At 43.8% G+C, this 22,877-nt stretch overlaps 1 protein-coding gene across 3 annotated transcripts in view; it reads right to left on the bottom strand.

Annotated features, from left to right (window-relative positions):
* The window catches only part of USP6NL (USP6 N-terminal like), a 133,807-nt gene that overhangs the window by 53,159 nt on the left and 57,771 nt on the right, over positions 1 to 22,877 (bottom strand). For all 3 annotated transcript variants that reach the window (XM_081330775.1, XM_081330777.1, XM_081330776.1), the window contains 2 exons: positions 13,760 to 13,833; positions 10,183 to 10,265 (listed from right to left, as the gene is read on the bottom strand). In XM_081330775.1, the coding sequence (XP_081186901.1) occupies positions 10,183 to 10,265; positions 13,760 to 13,833 (157 nt within the window). The remainder of the gene's footprint in view (positions 1 to 10,182; positions 10,266 to 13,759; positions 13,834 to 22,877) is intronic.

Below are 22,877 nucleotides of genomic sequence, written 5' to 3'. Positions count from 1 at the left end.
TTACTTCTCTGCCCTCATCGCGTCCGCAGATAATCGCCCGGCCGCCCTGTTTAGGGTGACTCGCTCCCTCCTTAATCAGGAGGTGAGGGAGGATCCCTTGCAGGGTCGTGCCGAGGAGTTTGGTCAACATCTGTCGGATAAAATCGCTCGGATTCGGACCGGTTTGGACTCCAGCTGGGCAGAGTCTGACGATCAGGACACGGGCGGTCTTGTCAATGTTATCTGGGAAGAGTTTGATTCTGTGACCCCTGATGAAGTGGACAGGATTATGGGGAGGTTGAGCTCCACCACATGTTTATTGGATCTGTGCCCTTCCTGGCTGGTTTATGCAGCCAGGGAGAGGACACGAGGCTGGTTCCAGGCAGTGATATCTGCTTCCTTGAGTGAGGGTAATTTCCCCACCGTCTTGAAGGAGGCGGTGGTGAGACCTCTCCTCAAGAAGCCTGCCTTGGACCCAGCTGTCTTGAACAACTTTCGTCCAGTCTCCAACCTTCGCTTTCTTGCGAAGGTTGTTGAGAGTGTGGTGGCGCATCAGCTCCCTCTGGTCCTGGATGAAGCGGATTATCTAGACCCGTACCAATCGGGTTTCAGGCCCGGGTACAGCACGGAGACGGCATTGGTCGCTCTGGTGAATGATCTCTGGAGGGCCCGGGATAGGGGATATTCCTCTGTCCTGGTCCTATTAGACCTCTCGGCGGCTTTCGATACCATCGACCATGGTATCCTGCTGCGGCGTCTCAGGGGATTGGGAGTGGGAGGCACAGTTCTTCGGTGGTTCTCCTCCTATCTCCTGGGACGTTCGCAGTCGGTGTTGGCAGGGGGGCAGAGATCGGCCCCTAGGTCTCTCGTTTGTGGAGTTCCTCAGGGTTCGGTTCTCTCGCCTCTCCTGTTCAACATCTACATGAAACCGCTGGGTGAGATCATTCGTGGTTTTGGAGTTGGGTATCATCAATATGCTGATGATACCCAACTTTTCATTTCAACCCCAAACCACCCCAGTGATGCCCTCGCTGTGATGTCCCGTTGCCTGGAGGCGGTTCGGGTCTGGATGGGGAGGAACAGACTTCAACTCAACCCTGACAAGACTGAGTGGCTGTACATTCCGGCATCCCGGGACATTCAAAACGTTCCATCACTTTCTATGGGGGGTGAGTTTTTACCCCCTGTAGATAGGGCTCGCAACTTGGGAGTCCTCCTGGATGCACGGCTTACCTTAGAAGATCATGTAGTAGCCGTGACCAGGGGGGCTTTCGCACAGGTTCGCCTGGTGCGGCAGTTGCGGCCCTATCTAGACCGGGATGCCCTGTGTACGGTCACTCATGCGCTCGTGACCTCTCGTCTTGACTATTGCAATGCTCTCTACATGGGGCTTCCCTTGAAGACCACTCGGAGGCTCCAACTGGTACAGAATGCGGCCGCGAGAGTTGTCTTGGGAGTTTCCCGGTACTCCCATGTTACACCTTTGCTCCGCGAGCTGCATTGGTTACCAGTTGTCTTCCGGGTGAGGTTCAAGGTCTTAGTGATGGTTTTCAAGTCCTTACATGGCATGGGTCCGGAATACCTCGGGGACCACCTGCTGCCGGCGTCGACTCCCCTCCGCCCCGTGCGTTCCCACAGAGAGGGCCTCCTCAGGGTGCCTCCAGTCAGAGAATGTCGACTGGTGGCCCCCAGGGGGAGGGCCTTCTCTGTGGGCGCTCCGGCTTTGTGGAATCAGCTGCCGGTTGAGCTCCGGATGGCACCGGATCTCCGCTCCTTCCGGCGCGGGTTAAAGACCCATTTATTTGAACAAGCTGGCCTGGCCTGATGGGGAATTACTTAGGGTTTTAATATTTATATATATATTTTATTGTTTTTATTGTGGGCAATAATTTAATTCTTTTTTAACTTTTGTACTTTTGTAGTTTTAAGATATGCCCTGTTCACCGCCCTGAGTCCTTCGGGAGAAGGGCGGTATAAAAATTTAATTAAATAATAAATAAATAAAATAAATAACTTCTCAACCAAGAAGCTGGAAGAGTTCTGGAAGAACTGAAGAAGCTTCTTGGATGACAAGCGAAATGTCTTCAAGGAAACACAAAGGAAGTCCAGTTGCCTCTTGAAAAAGCACCTTTGGGACTTAGGTTGACATCTTTGGCCCAATTCACACACCAAGTGCTGGGCATAAAAGGGGTTTTTCTTTCTTCTCTGTAAATGTGTAGGCCATTGCTCTTGGAAAAATAAAAAAAAAATTACTCTCATAGTGGAAAACTTAGCTTACAAAATAGATCAGAGGTCTTCAAACTCGGCCCTTTTATGACTCATGGACTTCAACTCCCAGAATTTCTCAGCCAGGCATGCTGGCTGAGGAATTCTGGGAGTTGAAGTCCATGAGTCATAAAAGGGCCGAGTTTGAAGACCCCTGAAGTAGATACTTGAAAGGGAGGAACCATCCGAAATAAAGTCCATTTTGTCAGCTACTTGGCTCTGACATTGAGACTCTACAGTATTTCAATATCTAAATATGCGCCTTAGCAGCTTTGACCTTGTGTTATTCCTTCCCACTTCCTTTCTTAGGACTGTGCATTTCAATCATGTTGCCAATTAGCTAATTAGTATAAATGATGACTTGTGGATTTCACTGTGGTGTGTCAAGAAAGCAAGAGGGAAATGGGCACTATGAAATCTGAGTGTGCTTTTAATCATGCACGTCTCACAACCAGAATAAAATAATTCTCTCCAATGTTAAATTAGATTTTAGTTATTTTAATATAGTATACTGCTGATTGGCTACTCATATGGTTTAAGGACTTCTAATGGAAACATCTCAATGGGTATTCAAAACCCGTGGAAATGGATTAGTCAGCATTCATAATAAACCTATTTTTACTATGTCATCAATGTCCTTAAAACATTTCAGTACTGCTATGGGCCATTAAAAGCACCTAGTTGCGTTGAAATTTAGACATAACCCAAAGTGGTGTGCTGAAATTAGAACTCACACTAAGTATCAGTGTTTCTAACTTTAAGAATATTTGAGGTCTGGGTTCAATTCTGTTCTAAAAGAGGAATGAGTTGGTTTAGCAGTCATTATTTTGATATCAGGCACCTCTGACAAATTACAACCAACTGAGGTTATCAAAACTATTTTACTTGGGACAAAATCTGGCACACGCCAAGCTGTTATCCAAGTACCCTTCCAATCCTGTAGACACATCTACAAGATCATGTGAAGTGTAAATGCTGCTTTCTATTGCACTAGTAAGACCACACTTGGAATGCTGCATCCAGTTTTGGTCACCGTGATACAAAAAAGATGTTGAGACTCTGGAAAGAGGGTAGAGAAGAGCAACAAAGATGATTAGGTGACTGGAAGCTAAAACATACGATGAATGATTGCAGGGACTGGGTCTTAACAAAGAGAAGGATTAGGGTGACATGATCACTCTTCCAATATTTGAGGGGCTGTCACAGAGAGGAGGGGGTTCACTACACTCCAATGCACCTGAGGGCAGGGCAAGAAGTAACAGATGGAAGTTTATCAAAGAGAGATACAACTCAGAATTAAGGAGAAATTTCCTCTCAGTGAAAACAATTAATCAGGGGAAGGGCTTGCCCTCAGATGTTGTGGATGCTCCATCATCACTGGAGGTTTTCAATAAGAGATTGTACAGCCATTTGTCCAGAATGATAAAGGGTCTCCTGTTTGCATAGGGGGTTGGACTAGAACAGGGGTGTCAAAATGTCGGCCCATGGGCTGGTTGCATGATGCGGAGGCCATGCCCACCCCAGCTCTGGCAATGCGAAAAAAGTCACGATACGTCGCGACACGTCACGTGGCCATTTTGACACCCGTGGACTAGACGTTCTGCAAGGTCCCTGCAAAGTCTATTTTTTCCTGTATTGTCCTTTCTTCTGCAACAGAAGTGCAAACTGTTAATACAGAGATAGGGCTCTTATTTTAGATGCAGAGGTTTCCAGTTCAATACCCATAATCTCCAGTTTATAAGGCCCAGAGGACAAAAGAGCTTTCTTTGGCGATCCTGCAGATATGCTACCAATCTCGGTTAAAGCATTCTAGGAGAGAAACTATGACCTTCCAGATCTCATTGGATTACAGCAGCATCGACCTGATCAATGGCTGTAACAGCAAAGAGGCAACTGGAGATTTTACAGACTCTTTCCTTTAATGGCTTGCTACTCATCACAGCTTCAGGCTGTTGGTCAACAAGAAGACATACACATGTAGTACACACAAACACACACACACACACACACACACACACACACACACACACACACACACATTGGCAAGATGGAAAATAGTTCTACTGTCTGAAATGCATAATACATATTAACAGGGGTGTCAAACTCAATTTCATTGAGGGCCGCATCAGCATTGCTGTTGCCCTCAGGGGGCCGGGTGGGTATGGCCTGGGTGGGCGTGGCCTACTGGGTGGGCGTGGCTAGAGTGTGTGTGGCCTACTGGGTGGGCGTGGCCAGCTCTACATCGTTCGCATCAAGGGTGCCTATGGGGGCCTGGGCAGGAGTGGGACAGATCTGAGGGTCTCTGGCAGAAGGAGGGTCTCTGGGCCGAGGCCAAGGCAGTGGGGGCCGTTCCCTCACTGTTTCCAGGATGGCTTCGCGGGCCACGTGAAACCACTTCGCGGGCCGGATCCGGCCCCCGGGCCTTGTGTTTGACATGTCTGTATTAGCACATGCCAATAAGATGGTCAACAATGCTTCCTCAAATGGCCACAGAGGATTGGATGATACTGTAGACCAGAAGTAGTCAACTATGGCAACTTTGTGACCAGTGGACTTCAACTCCCAGAATCTCTCAGCCAGCCCTGAGCCATAGTTGACCATCCCTGTTGTAGACCTAACCAAAGAAATCACTTTGAAAACATCTTACCAAAAAAACCCCTGCCAGGTCTAGTCCAGGCAGTCCCCAGTGTTGAAAAAATGACTCAAAGGCATGTGCAAAGAAAACGAAGAAAAGCAACAAAACCCTGCCAAAATTAATGCGATGGGTTTGTAGAAAAAAAAATTCAAGAGAAGGACATTTAACAATTAAATATAAATTAGTTAAAATCATGGAGAATGTCCCACATCTCCAAGAGAGATGGGGTTAAATTCTTATGCATTTCCTTTTATTCTTCAAAATGGTGGGCTTCATTTTTTTTCCAGACAAGGATGGATGGCTGCGTTGTTAACATATCCTCTTCTGCTGAATTGTTTCTCATTGATTCCAGGGGATCAATCAAGTTTCTTGATAAGCTTATCCTCCCAGGACAAGTTCATATTTTGAAGAGCACACACTTCTAAACTAAGGGAGCAAGGAAAGAGAATCTCTTTCCTTCTCAAGGGGGAAAAAATGATTTAAACGGAGAAAATCGACTCCTTGAAAACAAATCCTCGGAAAGAAAGTCAGTCTCATCAAGTGCTTCAGCATGGACTCAAGTGAACTTGTACATTGTTCTCTTCCAAGCATTCCATGAGCTGCATTACTGTAGAAGGCTACTATGGCATCTTGATTTTTAGAAGGATATAATTTCACAGAACATAGAATGGTAGGGTTGGAAGGGAGCTTGAGGATCTTCTAGTCCAACCCTCTGCTTAAGCAAGAGACCCCATATCATTCCAGACAAATGGCTGACCAGTCTCTTCTTGAAAACCTCCAATGATGGAGCACCCACAACTTCCGGAGGCAAGCCATTCCACTGATTGATTGTTCTCATCGTCAAGAAATTTCTCCTTAGTTCTAGGTTGCTTCTGTCCTTGATTAGTTTCCATCCATTACTTCTTTGTCATGCCTTCAGGTGCTTTGGAGAATAGCTTGACTCCCTCTTCTTTGGGGCAGCCCCTCAAATATTGGAAGACTGCTATCACACTACCCCTGGTCCTTCTCTTCGTTGGGCCTCAATCGTTCGTCTTGTGGTTTAGCCTCCAAACCCCTGATCATCTTTGCTGCTCTTCTCTGCACTCTTTCTAGGATCTCAACCTCTTTTTTCAAAGCTACTGCATGTGCAATAAACCATTCACTCAGACACCGTTAGTGTTTGAGCACATATGTCCAGCTTTAGAAATCAGTCAATAGAACAACTAATAAAACATGCATCTTTATAGGCTGGAGTGCTTTGATTTCTAACTAGAAATTCAAAGGAAGAAGAGCTACTAAATTCGGCCAAAAGGACATCCAGTCCAGCACCATCTTCTCTAGGTAAAACAACCAACTAGATGATGATGATGATGATGATGATGATGATGATGATGATGACGATGACGATGTTATCCATGCAGTTGTGTCCAATTCTTGGCTATTCTATGGACCAGGTCTCTCCACATCTTCCAATATTGCACTGCTTCCTCAAGTTTTTTTATGCTCTGGCTGATGTCAGTTTGGACAGTATCCAGCCACTGTGTCCCTTGAAGTCTGGTTTCATTTTACTGCCAACTTTTCCAAACAACCAATGAGAAATTAATTAATTAATTAATTTTATTTATATACCGCCCTTCTCCCGAAGGACTCAGGGCGGTGAACAGGGCAGATGTATAAAATACAAAAAATACAAAAGTTAAAAAGAATTAAACATAATGCCCGAGGTAAAAAACAATAAATACAAATATTAAGAACAATAAAAAACCCAACCCACCCCCCATCAGGCCAAGCCGGCTTGTTCAAACAAATGCGTTTTCAGATCGCGTCGGAAGGAGCGGAGGTCGGGCGCCATCCGGAGCTCAACCGGCAACCGATTCCATAGCTCCGGGGTGCCCACAGAGAAGGACCTCCCCCTGGGGGCCACCAATCGACATTCTCTGATCGGTGGCACCCTGAGGAGGCCCTCTCTGTGGGAACGCACAGGGCGGAGGGAAGTTGATGCCGGCCGCAGGTGCTCCCTAAGGTACTTCGGACCCATGCCATGTAGGGCCTTAAACACCATTACTAGTACCTTGAATCTCACTCGGAAGACAACTGGGAGCCAATGCAGCTCACGGAGTAGAGGTGTAACATGGGAGTATCGGGAGACTCCCAACACGACTCTCGCGGCTGCATTCTGTACCAGTTGGAGCCTCCGAGTGGTCCTCAAGGGCAGCCCCATGTAGAGAGTGTTGCAGTAGTTTAAACGAGAGGTCACGAGCGCATGAGTGACCGTACGCAGGGCATCCCGGTCTAGATAGGGCCACAACTGGCGCACCAGGCGAACCTGGGCGAAGGCCCCCCTAGTCACAGCCACCATGTGATCTTCCAAAGTAAGCCGTGAATCTAGGAGGACTCCCAAGTTGCGAGCCCTATCTACGGGGGGTAATAGCTCACCCCCCATAGAAAGAGATGGGATATTCTGAATATCCCGGGATGCCGGTATGCACAGCCACTCAGTCTTGTCAGGGTTGAGTTGAAGTCTGTTCCTCCCCATCCAAAGTCTAAAAACAAGAGAAGAAAGCAGAAGGGCAGTCTTGTTCCTTCTGCTGGCTTATCTGCTGATCAATAGTTGCGGGGAAAGTATCACAAAGGGCCCACACAGACATCAGCTCATATGATGCCCAAAAGAGAATCAGAATCATAAGGGTGGAAGGGGCCTTGGAGGTCTTCTAGTCCAACCCTTTATAGAGACCTTATGTCATGCCTGAGCCGTCTTGCAGTAATGAATGTCACACACAAAAAGGAGAAAATTGTGTGAGTTGGTAATTTCTCTCATCTGCCCTAAGTACCAGTCAATACCATTAGGTTAACTTGGAGCAGTTCCATAAATTATTCAGGAAAATTAAAGCTACTTTTCCATATAAATTAGTTAACTTTGCTAAAGTAATAGGTCATCAGGTGCCCCATTCATTGTGAAGGCCTATCTGACCCACTTAAACTTAGATTCAATACATTTCATAATTTTATTCTAAAATAAGAGAATGAGGAATAACCCCTTTGCCCTTGCACAGTACCAACTAGCATACCCTAATGCTGTTCTCTTAAAATTGAATTTTAATAATTGATAACCCAGAAACCATTTGGTTACAATAGCTAGGAACCGAACATTAGATGGCAAGGTTTCTACTGCAATGTTCGCACAAAGGCGAGAATTGTATAATCATCCTTTGACTAGAATTCCATCAACAATCATCTAAAACCAATAAAAGTCGACTCGTTTCTCAGCCCTTAATTCATATATTTCACCCATGGGGAGAATGGTATTAAACCAAGAGATTATTCCTACAGTAAACAAAGTACCTCAAAAGCACTATTTATCATGCCCCTCTATATTCAACTAATACATCCATTCCATTAAGGGATAGCTATTTACCTCATTCATTAACAGGCAGGTTAACAAATCAGAATGAATGGGAAACTTGCATAAGAAAACAGAATTGCAACTAGAAATCTGGACTTAAATCAGTTTGGTCCTAATTTGAACTGGCACATGTTGCCTTAGCAACTAAGTATTGTTAATGCTTTTGTATGAAAACAAGACACTCCTAAACACACACACACACACACACACACACACACACACACACACACACACACACACAAACAATTAGGATGATGCCATAGCCAAGGCTTTTGATATCACAAATTAAGATGTTAACCCGCTGGATAAGATAAACATATTCTCCTGGCCTACACAGGTAGTCAGATTCACATAACAACGGTGGGACTAACTTAACCATTGCGGTGATTCCGGTTGTCCTCCGGGTAAGATTCAAGGTGCTGGTTATGACCTATAAAGCCCTAAATGGCATGGGTCCGGGTTACTTACGGGAGCATCTGCTGCCGGCATCAACTTCCCTCCGCCCAGTGCGCTCCCACAGAGAGGGCCTCCTCAGGGTGCCGTCGGTCAAAGAGTGTCGACTGGTGGCCCCCACGGGGAGGGCGTTCTCTGTGGGTGCGCCAGACCTTTGGAACCGTTTACCCGTGGAGCTCCGGACAGCTCCCGACCTTCGCTCCTTCCGATGTGACCTAAAAACATATTTATTTGAACAAGCCGGCCTGGTCTGATGGGTTTAGGGGTATTTTAACGTTTTGTATTAATCTATTGAATTGGGCAATTGTATTTAATATTTCTTTTAATTTTTATATATTGTATTTTATTGTATTGCCCTGTACACCGCCCTGAGTCCTTCGGGAGAAGGGCGGTATAAAAATTAAATTATTATTATTATTATTATTATTATTATTATTATTATTATTATTATTATTATTATTATTATTAATTATTATTATTATTATTATTATTATTATTATTATTATTATTATTATTATTCACTTAACAACTGTGGCAGGAAAAGTTGTAAAATGGAGCAAAACTCACTTAACAAATGTCTCGTCTCGTCTAAAAACGTACATTTTGGGGTTAACTGTGGTTGTAATTCGAGGATTACCTGTACAGTCATATGTGTGTATTTGGCTCCATACAGTTAATCTTCAAGTTACGACCATAATGGAACCTGCCATAAAACAGGCTAGTCACGTTTTATGACTTTTTTTTTTTTTGCAATGGTCAATAAGCAAATGTGGAGGTCGTCAAGCAAACCCTTGGCTCACTATGGTGTAGTTTTGCCAAACTTTCTGATGCTAAAAGTCCTGATTTATGGCAAAATTGTTGTAAAACAGGGTCACGTAATCGCAGGAAGCGACAAACGGTTGTTAACTGTGACCATGTAGCTAAACGCATGAAGTCCGCTCACATGAATGGGAGGGGGGGGGAAGGACAACCATTAGGTTATAAGTGCCCTTTTTGGGGTCAGCTGTAACTTCAAACTGTCAACTAAGCGACTGGTCCTAAATCAAGGACTATTTATTCAGATGACTCTGATAATTTAATATAGACTTGAACTAAAAAAAATACTGCCGCTTTTATCTTTAAATTATTCCTTCAGCTGTTACTCAACGCCCGTCTTTGTTTTGGACAAAGCATCTCTACAGCCATTTTACACACAGCAAAAGGCAAAGGCCGATACTTTTCAATTACCAAGCGTGGATCAATTTTAAATCACCGACTTAAGAAAAATGCTGTGCATAAATAAATGAAAAGCACAGCACGAGACCATCTGAATTTGATTTGCCCAACGCAACTCTATTCACAAAGCAATTTTTCTGTAAGGCGCGCGATCGATACGCTGACTTAACAGGCATGCAAAAATCACGACGGAAAAATAAAACGAAGCCAACGACGAAGGCCATTCATTCCTTTGCCAAGCTGCGAAACTTACTGCAAGAAACCAAATCTATCGGTAACTTTGTAAAGCACGTAGTCCGCATCTTCCCAAGGTTCGATCTGGGCTCCTTCACGTCCCTATAGAAAGCACAGAAGACACAACATTAATTCATTTTACTAAATTTACTACTTATGGCGCAGCACGTAACAACAGCTGCCGGTGTCCTCAGAACCTCACAAGCAATTCCTTATTTTTACCCATAAACGCTGGAGGAGGAGAGCCCGTGGTGGGATTCAGCCAGTTCGCACCAGTTCGGCAGAACCAGTAGCTAAATTTTGCTGAGTTCAGAGAACTGGCTGAACGCACACTGCTTCCAGAAGTCCAGTCTAGGCCTCGGAGGCCTGGAGGAGGTCTCCCAGGGCTAGAATGATCCACCGGAAGTGCATGGATACCACTTCCGGAAGTCCATTCTAGGCCTGGAAGGCCTGCAGGAGGCCTCCCAGGCCTAGAACGGCCCGCTGGAAGTGCGTGGATGCCACTTCCGGAAGTCTGTTCTAGGCCTTGGAGACCTGCATCCAGTAAGACAACCGGTTGTTCAGTTATTTGAATCCCACCACTGAGGAGAACCATGGGTCCAAGTGTCTTTCCCACAGCTATCTACATATTCAAATCATTTATAGGTGTTCTTCTCTCAACAGAGGTATATGATGGGGTTGCCGCCAAACAATCGAGAATGTATCTGCACTATAATTTTCCTAATGAACTCTCCTGATGAACTGCTCCTCCTGGTTCTCCAGTAGTAATTATCCATCTCGCGTTCAGCTACAAAAGAAATATTAGCAAATAACTACAGTTCGTGGTCCCATGATTAGAATTCAGGTGTTTGGCAACCGGCCCTATATTTATGACAATTGCAGTGTCCCAGAGTCACGTGATCACTTTTGGTGACCTTCTGACGAGCAAAAGTCAATGGGGGAAGCCAGATTCACTTAACAATAGTGTTACTAACTTAACAACTGCAGTGATTTGCTTAACCACCGTGGCAAGAGCCTTGGTGGAGCAGTGGGCTAATGCCTCCTTAAGTAACACCAGCTGCCTGCAATTAGTGCAGGTTCGAGTCCCACCAAGCTCAAGGTTGACTCAGCCTTCCATCCTTCCGAGGTAGGTAAAATGAGGACCCAGATTGTTGGAGGCAATAAACTGACTTTGTAATAATGCCGCTTGGGGGCCCCCGAAAGCCCTAATAAGCAGGCATATACATAGAATGAAGGCTACTGCTAAGCACATTGATTTGTGCTTTAGATTGTAAGCCTCCCTGAGTCTTCGGAGAAGGGTGGTATATAAATGGGATTTAAAAAAAAAAGGAAGGTCGTAAAACGGGGCAAAATTCACTTCACAACTGTCTCGCTTAGCAATGGAAATTTTGAGCTTGGTTGTGGTCTTAAGTCAAGGACCGCCTGTATCCTGCTTATGACTTTTAAGTCCAACTGCCTGACCGGGACTGGGGAAAAAAAATGCTGTTCCAAAGGGATTATTTGTTTCATGGGATCTCTCACCCTCTCTGTTGTGATTCAGGGTCAGCCTGTGGGTTCGGCAGTTGGGTCGGACGACTCAGAGGAGGAGGAGGGGGGTGTTGAAGAGCTTGCTGAGGGGATTGGACAGCTTGATGAGAGCCCCCAGCCAGTCCCCTCTCATCTGGTCACGATGCAGACCCAGCTGTGTGAGCCTGACAGCGTGGATGAAGATGACCCACAGCTGGCCCTGTTCAAGGACGCCCGACGCAGGAGGCAGTCAATCAGGAGTAAACAGAGGAAGGCAATGGGGCACCTCGGAAGGAGGCAGAGAGAGGCCACGCCCTGAACTGTATTTAAGGGGAATGTGTGGGAGGGCTGGTTTGCTGAAGGCAACCGCTTGGATAGTTCCTGTTTCTTAAAGCTCCTGTTTCTTGGTTCGTGTCTTGTTTGTTTTTGTAGCAATAAATTTGGCAGGCGTAATTCCAGCCTCTTGCCTTCTTGTAAAAGGGGTTGTCCCTGCCTTTTCTGCAGGGCCGGTAGCAGGCTGGTACAGAACACTCTCCTCAAGAGAACACGCTTATTATCATCTTAAATGGCATATTAGGGTCCATTTAATGGGGGAGAACAGGAAGACTCCAACTGAGCAGGCTGATGACCGTCACTTCTTAAATCTCTTTATGGTTAGCTTCATTCACTTAATCATCCTATTATCTTCCATTCAAATGTATTTTTCGTGTATACACTACTTGCGAGATGAAGAAGAAATGTTTTCAATAAATTGGTTACTAGCCTGCTTCCAGGTCCAATTCAAGGGGCTGGTCATTACCTTTCAAGCCCTTTATGCTGGTAATGACCTATAAAGCCCTAAATGGCTTGGGTCCAGATTATCTAAGGGAACACCTGCTGCCGGCATCATCTTCCCATCGTCCTGTGCACTCCCACAGGGAGGGCCTTCTCAGGGTACCGCCGGTTAATGAATGCCGGCGGGTTATTCCCAGGGGAAGAGCGTTCTCTGTGGGTGCGCCTGCCCTATGGAACCAACTACCTACGGAACTTAGGACTGCCCCCAACCTTCGCTCATTTCGCCGGGACCTGAAAACTTGGCTCTTCCAGCTGTTTGGCCCAGACTGAGGGGTTTTTAATTTTCATTGGGTTTTAGATTTACTTTTGGGGCTTGAATTTAATTGTTTTAATTGATTTTAATTTTTGTATTTCATGGTTGTAACTGCCCTGTAAACCGCCCGGAGTCCTACGGGAATAGGGCGGTATACAAATTATAATAATAATAATAATAATAATAATAATAATAATAATAATAATAATAATAATAATAATAATAATAATTATTATTATTATTATTATTATTATTATTATTATTATTATTATTATTATTATTATTATTGGCATGGATCCAGTTTATCTGAGCAGATGTCCCTCCCTAAGGGGATTATAGCCCACCCCACTTGCTTCAGCAGAAGGGCGTACTGTGGGACCCATCGCTAAGGAATTCCAGCTGGCAGGTGCAACGAGAAGAGCCTTGTGGAACATCCTGCCACCAGAAGTGAGACCGGGGCCCTGGCGTAGGCACTTTTTGCTGGAGGAGGTTGACAAGGTCAAAAGAAGACCTCACCCCTTTGCGGCCCATCCCTTGGGCTCTAATTTGTACATGATTTCTTTACATTTCAATTGTTGCTATATTTATCTTTTTACTGTTTGTAAGCCATCCAGAATCACCTTATCGGTGAGGTGGGTGCTGTATAAATTTAATAAAGAAATAACATCACAGAAGAGATGTTTTTATTCCCCCGCCCCACCCAAGAAACCTCCTCTGTCTTTTGCAATATCGAAAATATTGCAAAATAAGGCAGGCGCTATTTCCTACCTGGAACTAGAGTGAATCTGTTTGCACCCTCCTGCTCTTCCTTTGACAACATGTTGGTACAATGGCTAATTAAGAAAACAGAGGGCACCACAGTGATTGGCTACGAGTGAGATAATGGGGCAGGGTTTGATGTGTATTTATTTGTTCCATCATCCGACATCTGGGATGATCATTACTCAGCCCAAGAGAGTAGAATAGCCCAGGACACAATTATTTAAAAATTACACAAACTTACTTGGTCATACTTGGCAACTATCTCAGCACGTTCTTGAGCAAGTTTAACAGCAGCATCCTGTTCAACATCAGAACCTGAGGTTTGGGGGGGGGGAGGGAGATAAAGAGATACAGATGGACAGGTTTTATCTAGCTGTGTTTTCACTATTGGCATTTAATAATATTACTATATAATATTTCTTCCTTATAAACATAATACTGATGATTTCAAAAAGGGTCTCTAAGCACTGGGCATTTAAACTGACCATTTTTCATCTGCTGTCTTTTGCAATATTTTTGCATACCTATTTTGGTAGTTTTGGCAAGCTATTACAAAGCAATTTTTAAAAATAATGTATTAGTAATGCTGGTTCAAGTTAGCCCTTCTGAAATTAAAATCTGTGGCAAAATGCGTTTTATTTAAGGAATCTGGGCAGTAAAGCAAGAAAATCTGAACAGCGCTTCCAATAAAATATAAAGATAATATACCATCAATAGCTACAGAAGTATTGTTTGTTCTAAACTAAAGCCTTCATTTATATAGGACAGTATCTGGATTTCGATTCACTGTTAACCATGTAGGATTTACGACAAAGTTTCTTAATCATAACTTCTGTATTAGAGCCACTATGTTGTACACAGAAAACTATTTGTAAGATTTAAGAATCAAGTCAAAGAGAATTGGTCCACATGTTAGTATTATTAACCATGTTGCCTGGGTTTACACAATAATAGTTCAGTAAAAGGAATATGCGGCTACATTTGTATGATGCGCCAATAATGGCTAGTTTTAAAGTTATTTCATTTTTTTTAAAAAAAAACTTGTGAGGTACAGAATCAGGACATAATACATTCATGGACACAGAGGACAAATTAGCTTATTTGTGAATCCAAACTATTTGACTACCTCATGCAGGGGTCTTCAAACGTGGCCCTTTTATGACTTGTAGACTTCAACTCCCAGAATTCCTCAGCCAGTTGAGGAGTTGAAGTCCACAAGTCATAAATGGGCCACGTTTGAAGACCCCTGACCTCATGCCTCAATATACCACTAAAAAGCATTTGGATTTTTATCAAGCAATACAGATAGTCCTCCACTTACAACAGTTCATTGGTGATCATTCGAAGCTACAACGGCGCTGAAAAAAGCAACTTAGGATCATTTTTCATACTTGGGACGATTGCAGCATCCTCTTTGTCGTGTGATTTATATTTGACTGACTCACTTTTGGGACGGCTACAGTGTCCCAGAGTTGTGCGATCCCCTTTTGGGGCCTTCGGACAAGGAAAGTCAATGGGGAAGCCAGATTCACTTAACCACCGTGCGATTTATCTAACACCTGCAGTGATTCCCTTAACGTCTGTGGCAAGGAAGGTCGTAAAATGGGGTAATACTCACTTAACAAATTTCTCACTTAGCCACATAAATTTTGGGCTCAACCGTTGGTCGTAAATCGAGGACTATCTGTATCTGTTAGCAGTAAAAGGAAACCAGGCCATCAAAGAACAGCAGCCTGAGCATAGAACAGCTCTGAGCACTAGTGCAAGATTGGAAGATGTGGAGAGACCTGGTGCACAGAATCATCAATCAGACATGACTGAATCGATAATATCATCATCAAGCAATATCCAGACAAAATAAGCCTACTATTATTGTTCTAGTGATGCGGATCACTTTCCCACCGAGATGCGAAAAGCGTTTTGTGAGATGCAAAAAAACAACAACAAAAAAACGTTTTGTGGCTAAGCTGCAAAGATTCCTTGGCTGAGAGACTAGGGAGGCAAAGATCCCAACGAGGCAGAAAGTTTGAAAGGCCCTTTCAACTTTCACTAGCCCTATTATTTCTGCCGGAATGGATAGGTCTCATATCTTTTCAGCAGCAAGTGCTCTATTTTTAAATTCTTCCTGGTTGCAAATTGGCCAAGCTTGAGGTAGTTAACAAAGCACAGCTATTATCCATGCTGGGAAGCGACTGCCCTCCAATGCTGAAAAACAAATCAGATCAGATTCAGAAAACCGTGAAGATCAGAAGAACATTTTCAGACAGCTCCAAGTGCTGCTGTTTTCTGCCTGGATCACTGGGGGTCACCTAATGATTACAAGGTGCCGCCGAACGACAACAACAACAAAAAAAAACATTAGGTCACACAAAAAGCAAAAGCAAAAGCAGTAGAGCCATATAAAAGCAAGTGACAAAAATAATGGTCTGACTCACCAACAGAGTCAACAGGGAAGTGAAATGAAGGAGACAAAGAGAGATCAGACTCGGCGAATGTTAATCAGAAGATAAAGGAATTACATTTCTCCAATTCCCCTACCACCTTGAGCAAAAAAAAAAAAAGTAAATTGCGAAATCTGGTAAATTAGAGGCCTCTGGGTCAAGCTTGAATCCCTGAAGCTTTTCCATTGGCCAACATAAAAATAAAGAGCTTGTGCTAACAGTTGACCGCTTTAGGTTGGAATTAGGATTCGGTCCAGCAAATTTGAGGAAGTCGGTGAGTATCTTCGCATTTCTATCCCGCTCTCTCAGCAGGATGCTCTAATGAGCTTTTGACAGAAGAGACTGACGGTCCTTTTCTTAGTAACTTCATTGCATAAGTCAAGCACATTATGAGCTTCAAGATACTGGCCAGCAACATCTTCCAAAGACTCTAAATCTGTTGGAACTATCACTTTCAAAATTCCCAAATGAACTTGCCAAATGTGAATCTGGATCCCAATATTTAAGACTGTATTAGATTAGGTTTAGGCTCATCCCTAAGAATTATTGGGTTTATGTTATGTAATAAGAAAATCTTATTCAGTAACTAGTTGTTCAGGTAATTTTTCAGTCTGCAAAACGTATCTACGATATGTTACTGAGAGAAAGAGACAGGTGCTATTCCTGATAGCTAATACATAAGTACTGCACTATCTAGTAATCTGACATAAAATCCTACATACTTTTATAATAAATAGTGATTAGTGTTGACAGTGATAGATTTAATCTTTTTGCCGAAGAGAGGCGAAAAAAACAAAGATGAAGGTTCAATGGTTCACTATTGTAATAATAATAATAATAAAGCTTTATTGTCAAAGTACATGTGTACATTGAGATTAGCTGAGCCTCCCCCCGTGCTCTCTCCCCCCAACACACATGTAGCTATATTACACCTCAGACAGCAAACTAAAAAACAACCAGGAACCATATAAATACAACACATAGAGCAGGGGTCTTCAAACTTGCCCCTTTGATGACTTGTGGAATTCAACTCCCAGAATTCCTCAGCCAGTGCCTGGCTGAGGAATTCTGGGAGTTGAAGTCCACAAGTCATCAAAGGGGCAAGTTTGAAGGCCCCTGACATAGAGTAACCCAACACATATTCTGGAGAGAGAGAAATTCCCTGACGATGGACTGGAATCCAGCATGAACCCAAAAGCTTGGAAGAATAAACCTTTGGTCCCGGTGACCCGATTCAGATTGAATCCTGTAAAAAAATATGGTCACTCCAGTAGATCGCGAGCAGTGTATCCTTTCCTGGCCTGACTTTTGCAACCCTTAGCTGCAGTCTGCAATGAACAATAGCAAACTATAAATTATCTGTGTCCCTGATAAACAGAGTGAACAAGCGCCTGTATCTATTTCTAAGCCAATGTGTTTGAATATTACAGCTATTTTAGAGGCAACGACAATCACTTGTGCCTGACTCCTTGAGCAAGGACTGCAGGCTTAGATTTATGATGGCGTCGTTCTGTTGTCTTTGCACAACATTCTTACCATAATCTCATGTACTAACATTCTTAGATCATGAAGCCAACAATCTAATCAGGAAATTGGTAGTACAATGTTTCGTTCCACTTCGCTTTGTTATTTAAGCCTACCATTGTTATAAAAGAAAGGATAAGTGAATTAACCTTATTAACAAAATGAGGACTTTTTACCCATCTTGCCAAAATTGAACAGATTAAGGGTAGCCCCCATTCCTTTCTCCCCATAACGTCTTCCACTACTGATCTTGGCTACTTCTGAAGAGATGTTGTAGGGAGCAGTGCCCAGTACAGCTTTTATCCCAACCACTAGGAATCTTCCACAGGGCTCTATGACATAATACAGGTTCCTTAAGAGAGCAGAGAAAAGTGCGTATAGTCAAGGCTATGGTCTTCCCAGTTGCAACGTATGGCAGTGAAAGTTGGACCATAAAAAAGGCTGAGCACCAAAGAATTGAGGCCTTTGAACTGTGGTGCTGGAGAAGACTCCTGCGAGTCCCTTGGACTGCAAGGCGATCAAACCGGTCAGTCCTAGAGGAGATCAACCCTGACTGCTCTTTAGAAGGCCAGATCCTGAAGCTGAAACTCAAATACTTTGGCCACCTAATGAGAAGGAAGGACTCACTGGAGAAGAGCCTAATGCTGGGAAAGGTTGAGGGCAAGAGAAGAAGGGGACGGCAGAGAATGAGGTGGCTGGATGGAGTCACTGAAGCAGTAGGCATGAGCTTAAATGGACTCCAGAAGATGGTAGAGGACAGGAAGGCCTGGAGGAACGTAGTGCAAAGGGTCGCGATGGGTCGGACACGACTTCGCAGCTAACAACAACAACAAAATGATAAGTAACTAGATACTCAAGTCTTATTTACACCAGGTCCTACCTAGGCGTATGTGAAGAGCGTTTCTTATGGATGTAAGACCTGCATGCAAAGGATAGAGGGGAAAAAAACAGTGGAACCATCCACAGAATAGGAGCAAAAAGTACACAACTCAGCAATGAGCCAACACAAGAGGCAGAAACTAATGTAACTGAATTAAACCTTGGCGTCTTCTAATAGCTCACCATGACTTACCTAACCACCGAGTATGAGGGTCACAAACTGCATGCATAAAATTACCACAGTGCTTTCACTTCATTGAAAAGAGTGAAGCTACTGACACACGGTTCAGCGTAACTGCCAAATCCACTCATGTATGTGCTACCTTTTAAGCATGGGAAGAACCTCTTCTAACCGTATGAAAAAGCAGCAAAGTAATTACTAGCCTGCGACATTTTGTTCTGGAACGCTGGCAAAAAGGCTGGCTGATTTTGTTGTATTCCTTAATCTCTGGTGTGGTGGAGTAGCAATTAGGAAACTGTAGACCCATTTTAGAATCACTGAAATCCCTTGTTTCCTCATTCAACCACTTAAAACGATTTAGCTGCCTATAAGCTCCTGACCAAACTCAAATACTTTGGCCACCTAACTCACTGGAGAAGAGCCTAATGCTGGGAAAGGTTGAGGGCAAGAGAAGAAGGGGACGGCAGAGAATGAGGTGGCTGGATGGAGTCACTGAAGCAGTAGGCGTGAGCCTGAATGGACTCCAGAAGATGGTAGAGGACAGGAAGGCCTGGAGGAACGTTGTCCATAGGGTCGCGATGGGTCGGGCACGACTTTGCAACTAACAACAACAAAGCTCCTGACCACCAGGACACCATTAAGATCTTCATTATTTACAACGCTGTTTTCAAAGCTTTCCTACCAGGAGACTAAAATCCCTTAAGATAATGTCAAAGGAACATAACACAGGGATTGGATGAAATTAGACGGATCTGAGTCTGGTCAGAAGTTGGACGGGAGATTAGGAACATCCCATGGATAAATACTAGCTGTGCTTTTTCAGTGAAAGAAATGGGCAGATCTCACGTTTTGGATATCTCCTGTAATTTTCTCCAGCCCCACACCCCAAAACAATACCAATACAAAATAGTACCTTGCAGGTTAAGCCAGATGCTAAACCGTGGCTCAGAGGGTGGAGCAAATGACTTACTACAGCTAATTATTATCCACAAATTACCTGAGTTTCTGTATCACTTGGGTTTTAGCATTAGATTTCACAATTAGCTAGCACATCCACAAGAAAACTTGGCTGATGACAGTCAAGTGGGCACTTCATCTGGTTGAGGAACAAGTAATTTGAGCAACAAAGCTAATAGGGTTCCCCTCCCCCTAATAAAAGGGGGAAAAATAGACTGGCTTACAATAAATCATCTAGCTATCTAACAGCTGATTACATAGTTCTTCTGTTTAGCACCATCCAAAAGAAAATATGGATTATAAATTCAATAAAAAGATATTATGGTAGAAGATTATTGACGTAGTACCTATGTTTTTCTTTTCTTTTCTAGCATTTTATACAGAAGAGTCAATACACAAAATACTTTAAGAGCTACGGAACCAAATCTACTCCCCTTTTAAAAGTATAGTTTGAGGAAAACTACACACAAAGAAATTTGATAATCATTTCCAAGTAAAGCTATCTGAACAAGTCCCACTTTAAAGGAAGGCAGTTGAAACAGATACACAAGAAGCAAAGTGCCATTTTATCTCAACGGCTTCCTTCTGTTACTTCGATAGAATAAGTCAGTAAAGCATGCAATTTAATTTTGGAGTTGTATTTTACCATTGAGGTTTGCTTTCCTTGAGCGGCCCCGAATCCTGTTTACAGTCTTAGTCCTCATTGAGCAAGAAACTCTTATTTCCAGACCGCTGCGCAACAATCAATCATACAAAGTCCATCCTGTTCACGCGTGCAGGGAAATCCAAGGAAAAGGGGGCGACACCCATCTTTCTTCTTGTTTTTTTTTTTTTCCTTCTTGAAAATGAGACCTTCAAGCAACTTGGAGGGTTTGAATATCAAATTCCTCCAAACACTGCACGCTTTACTGTCCACAGAGCTTCAAAACAATGGTGCCATTGGGTGGAATTGTGAGCGACGCACAAGTATTTCCCATCGCAGCCTACGCATCCAGCATTCCGCTCCAGAAGAAACGAGTCTTCAGTCAACTCGTTGCACAACAGTGAGATGAACGACATCAAGGACGGCAATAAATACCAAGAAGAGAATATCAAACGATAGACATTGTCCTTGGTTACAAAGTATTTCAGTCGCAGCTATTAAAATACGCACATAGACAGCATGTTCCCGTTCAAAAAAAAAAGAAGGGGGAGAAAAAAAAAACTTGCTCCACGCAGGCTTCACACACACACACACACACACACACACACACACACACACAAACAAGCTACATAAGATTGCACGACCGTGTCTTAGCTCTCTTGGAAATACCCAAACATTCCAATTCGGCAATGCTTCATTAAAGTATTAAAATTCTTGTGGGTGGCAACTACAGGACTTGACGCTCTTTTAATGAACGTTGAGGGTTGGTTTTTACAAGCATTAAGCTAAAAGGCACCAGAACACACCCATCAGAATGCCTCGCTAGCAGTAAGAGTAGCTTCCCTACGGGTAGCCCTTGACTTACAACCATTCGTTTAGTGACTGTTCGAAGTTGCAACGGGACTGGAAAAAAGTGGCATAGGACAGTGTTTCGCCCTTACGACCGTTGCACACGCCCACGATCAAAATGCGCACGCTTGGCAACTGACTCATATTGATGACGGTTGTAGGGTCCCGGGGTCATGTGATCAGCTTTTGCGTCCTTCGGACAAGAGAAGTCAATGGGACGGCCACCTTCATTAACAACTCTGTTCTACTAACTTAATAACTGCAGTGATTCACCTCAGAGCCGTGGCAAGAAGGGACGCAAAATGGGGGCAAAACAAGCCACTTAATGACTGTTTTGCTTAGCAAGGGAAATTTTGGACCCAATGGTGGCCGTACGTTGAGGACTACCTGTGCTTAGAAATGAAGCAAAGAGCCACCCTAGTTTTAGGAATATATTGATTTTTTTAAAAAAAAATAAATCATCCAGCACATTAAACAGAAATCCTAAAACAATCCAGACGTTGGTTGGAAGTTGTGGACGACCTGTATAGGAGGAGATCCCTTGATGACACTAGTTCTGTGCTACTTTCTGGATGCAGTTTGCATGACAGAAAACAGGGTGTATATCCTGTTCCTGGGTAGGGTTATCCAACTAAAAGGTAAAGGTAAAGGTTCCCCCGCACATGTGTGCTAGTCGTTTCCTACTCTAGGGGCCGGTGCTCATCTCCGTTTCAAAGCCGAAGAGCCAGCGCTTGTCCGAGGACGTCTCCGTGGTCATGTGGCCGGCATGACTAGACGCCAAAGGCGCACGGAGCGCTGTTACCTTCCCACCGTAGTGGTCCCTATTTTTCTACTTGCATTTTTACATGCTTTCGAACTGCTAGGTTGGCAGAAGCTGGGACGAGTAACAGGCGCTCACTCTGCTACGCGGCACTCGGGATTCGACCCGCCAAACTGCTGACCTTCTGATTGACAAGCTCAGCGTCCTAATCCACTGAGCCACCGCGTCCCTTATCCAACTATAATGGCCCATTTATTTATTATGAAATGTGAACGCTGCCCAACTCCCAGCGGTTGCATCGTTTGTAAACTGCACTACTCCAGCTACTTGGCGGAGTGAATCGATGGGCACATGGGCGGCATTAGAATTTTTACAGTGAAACATGTTGCATGGAAGTGCCTGTAATGCATTCTCTAATCCCTGGGAAAGAACAGCCTGTTTCTGAAAGAACACTCCAAGTTCACAAGATCTGGAGATCCCTCCCTCGCTTGGTAAATGGTCAGCTACATCTCCTCTTCATCAAAGACTGTTACCAAGAAAATGAGGGGAGGGGGGGAAAGGTCTGCCTTTGTAAACTCAGGATTAAACGGGTCCTAAAGGTAACAGTATTTGGTCTTTGAGATTTAGGTTAACGTTAAATTGCCTCTTCCTTTCTCAATCAATCAATCAGAATAGAGGTAGAAGAGACTTTGGAGGTCTTCTAGTCCAACCCCCTGCTCAAGCAGAAGCCCCTATATACCATTTCGGACAAATGGCTGTCCAGTCTCTTCTTAAAAACTTCCAGTATTGGAGCATTCACAGCTTCTGGTGGCAAGCTGTTCCCCTGATTAATTGTCCTCACCGTCAAAAAATTCCTCCTTAATTCCAGATTGCTTCTCTCCTTGATTAGTTTCCATCCATTGTTTCTTGTCTTGCCTTCTTGGTGCTTTGGGAAATAGGTTGACCCCCTCCCCGTCTTCTTTGTGGCAGTGATTATATAATGATTAAAGAATCCTCTGTGAGAATCTTTCTCTTGGGGCATAAGAGTCTATCAAAACTGTGCCAATATCTTATCCTCTTTTTTTTTGGCTCTTTCAACAAAGTAGTCCAGATATTAGAAGGACTTCAAAATAAACCAAGTGTTTT

This window comes from Vipera berus (genome assembly GCF_964194415.1).
Source record: "Vipera berus genome assembly, chromosome: 6".
NCBI lineage: Eukaryota > Metazoa > Chordata > Lepidosauria > Squamata > Viperidae > Vipera > Vipera berus.
Note: the sequence above shows the minus strand (reverse complement) of the source record. Positions and strands in the feature narration are given on the sequence as shown.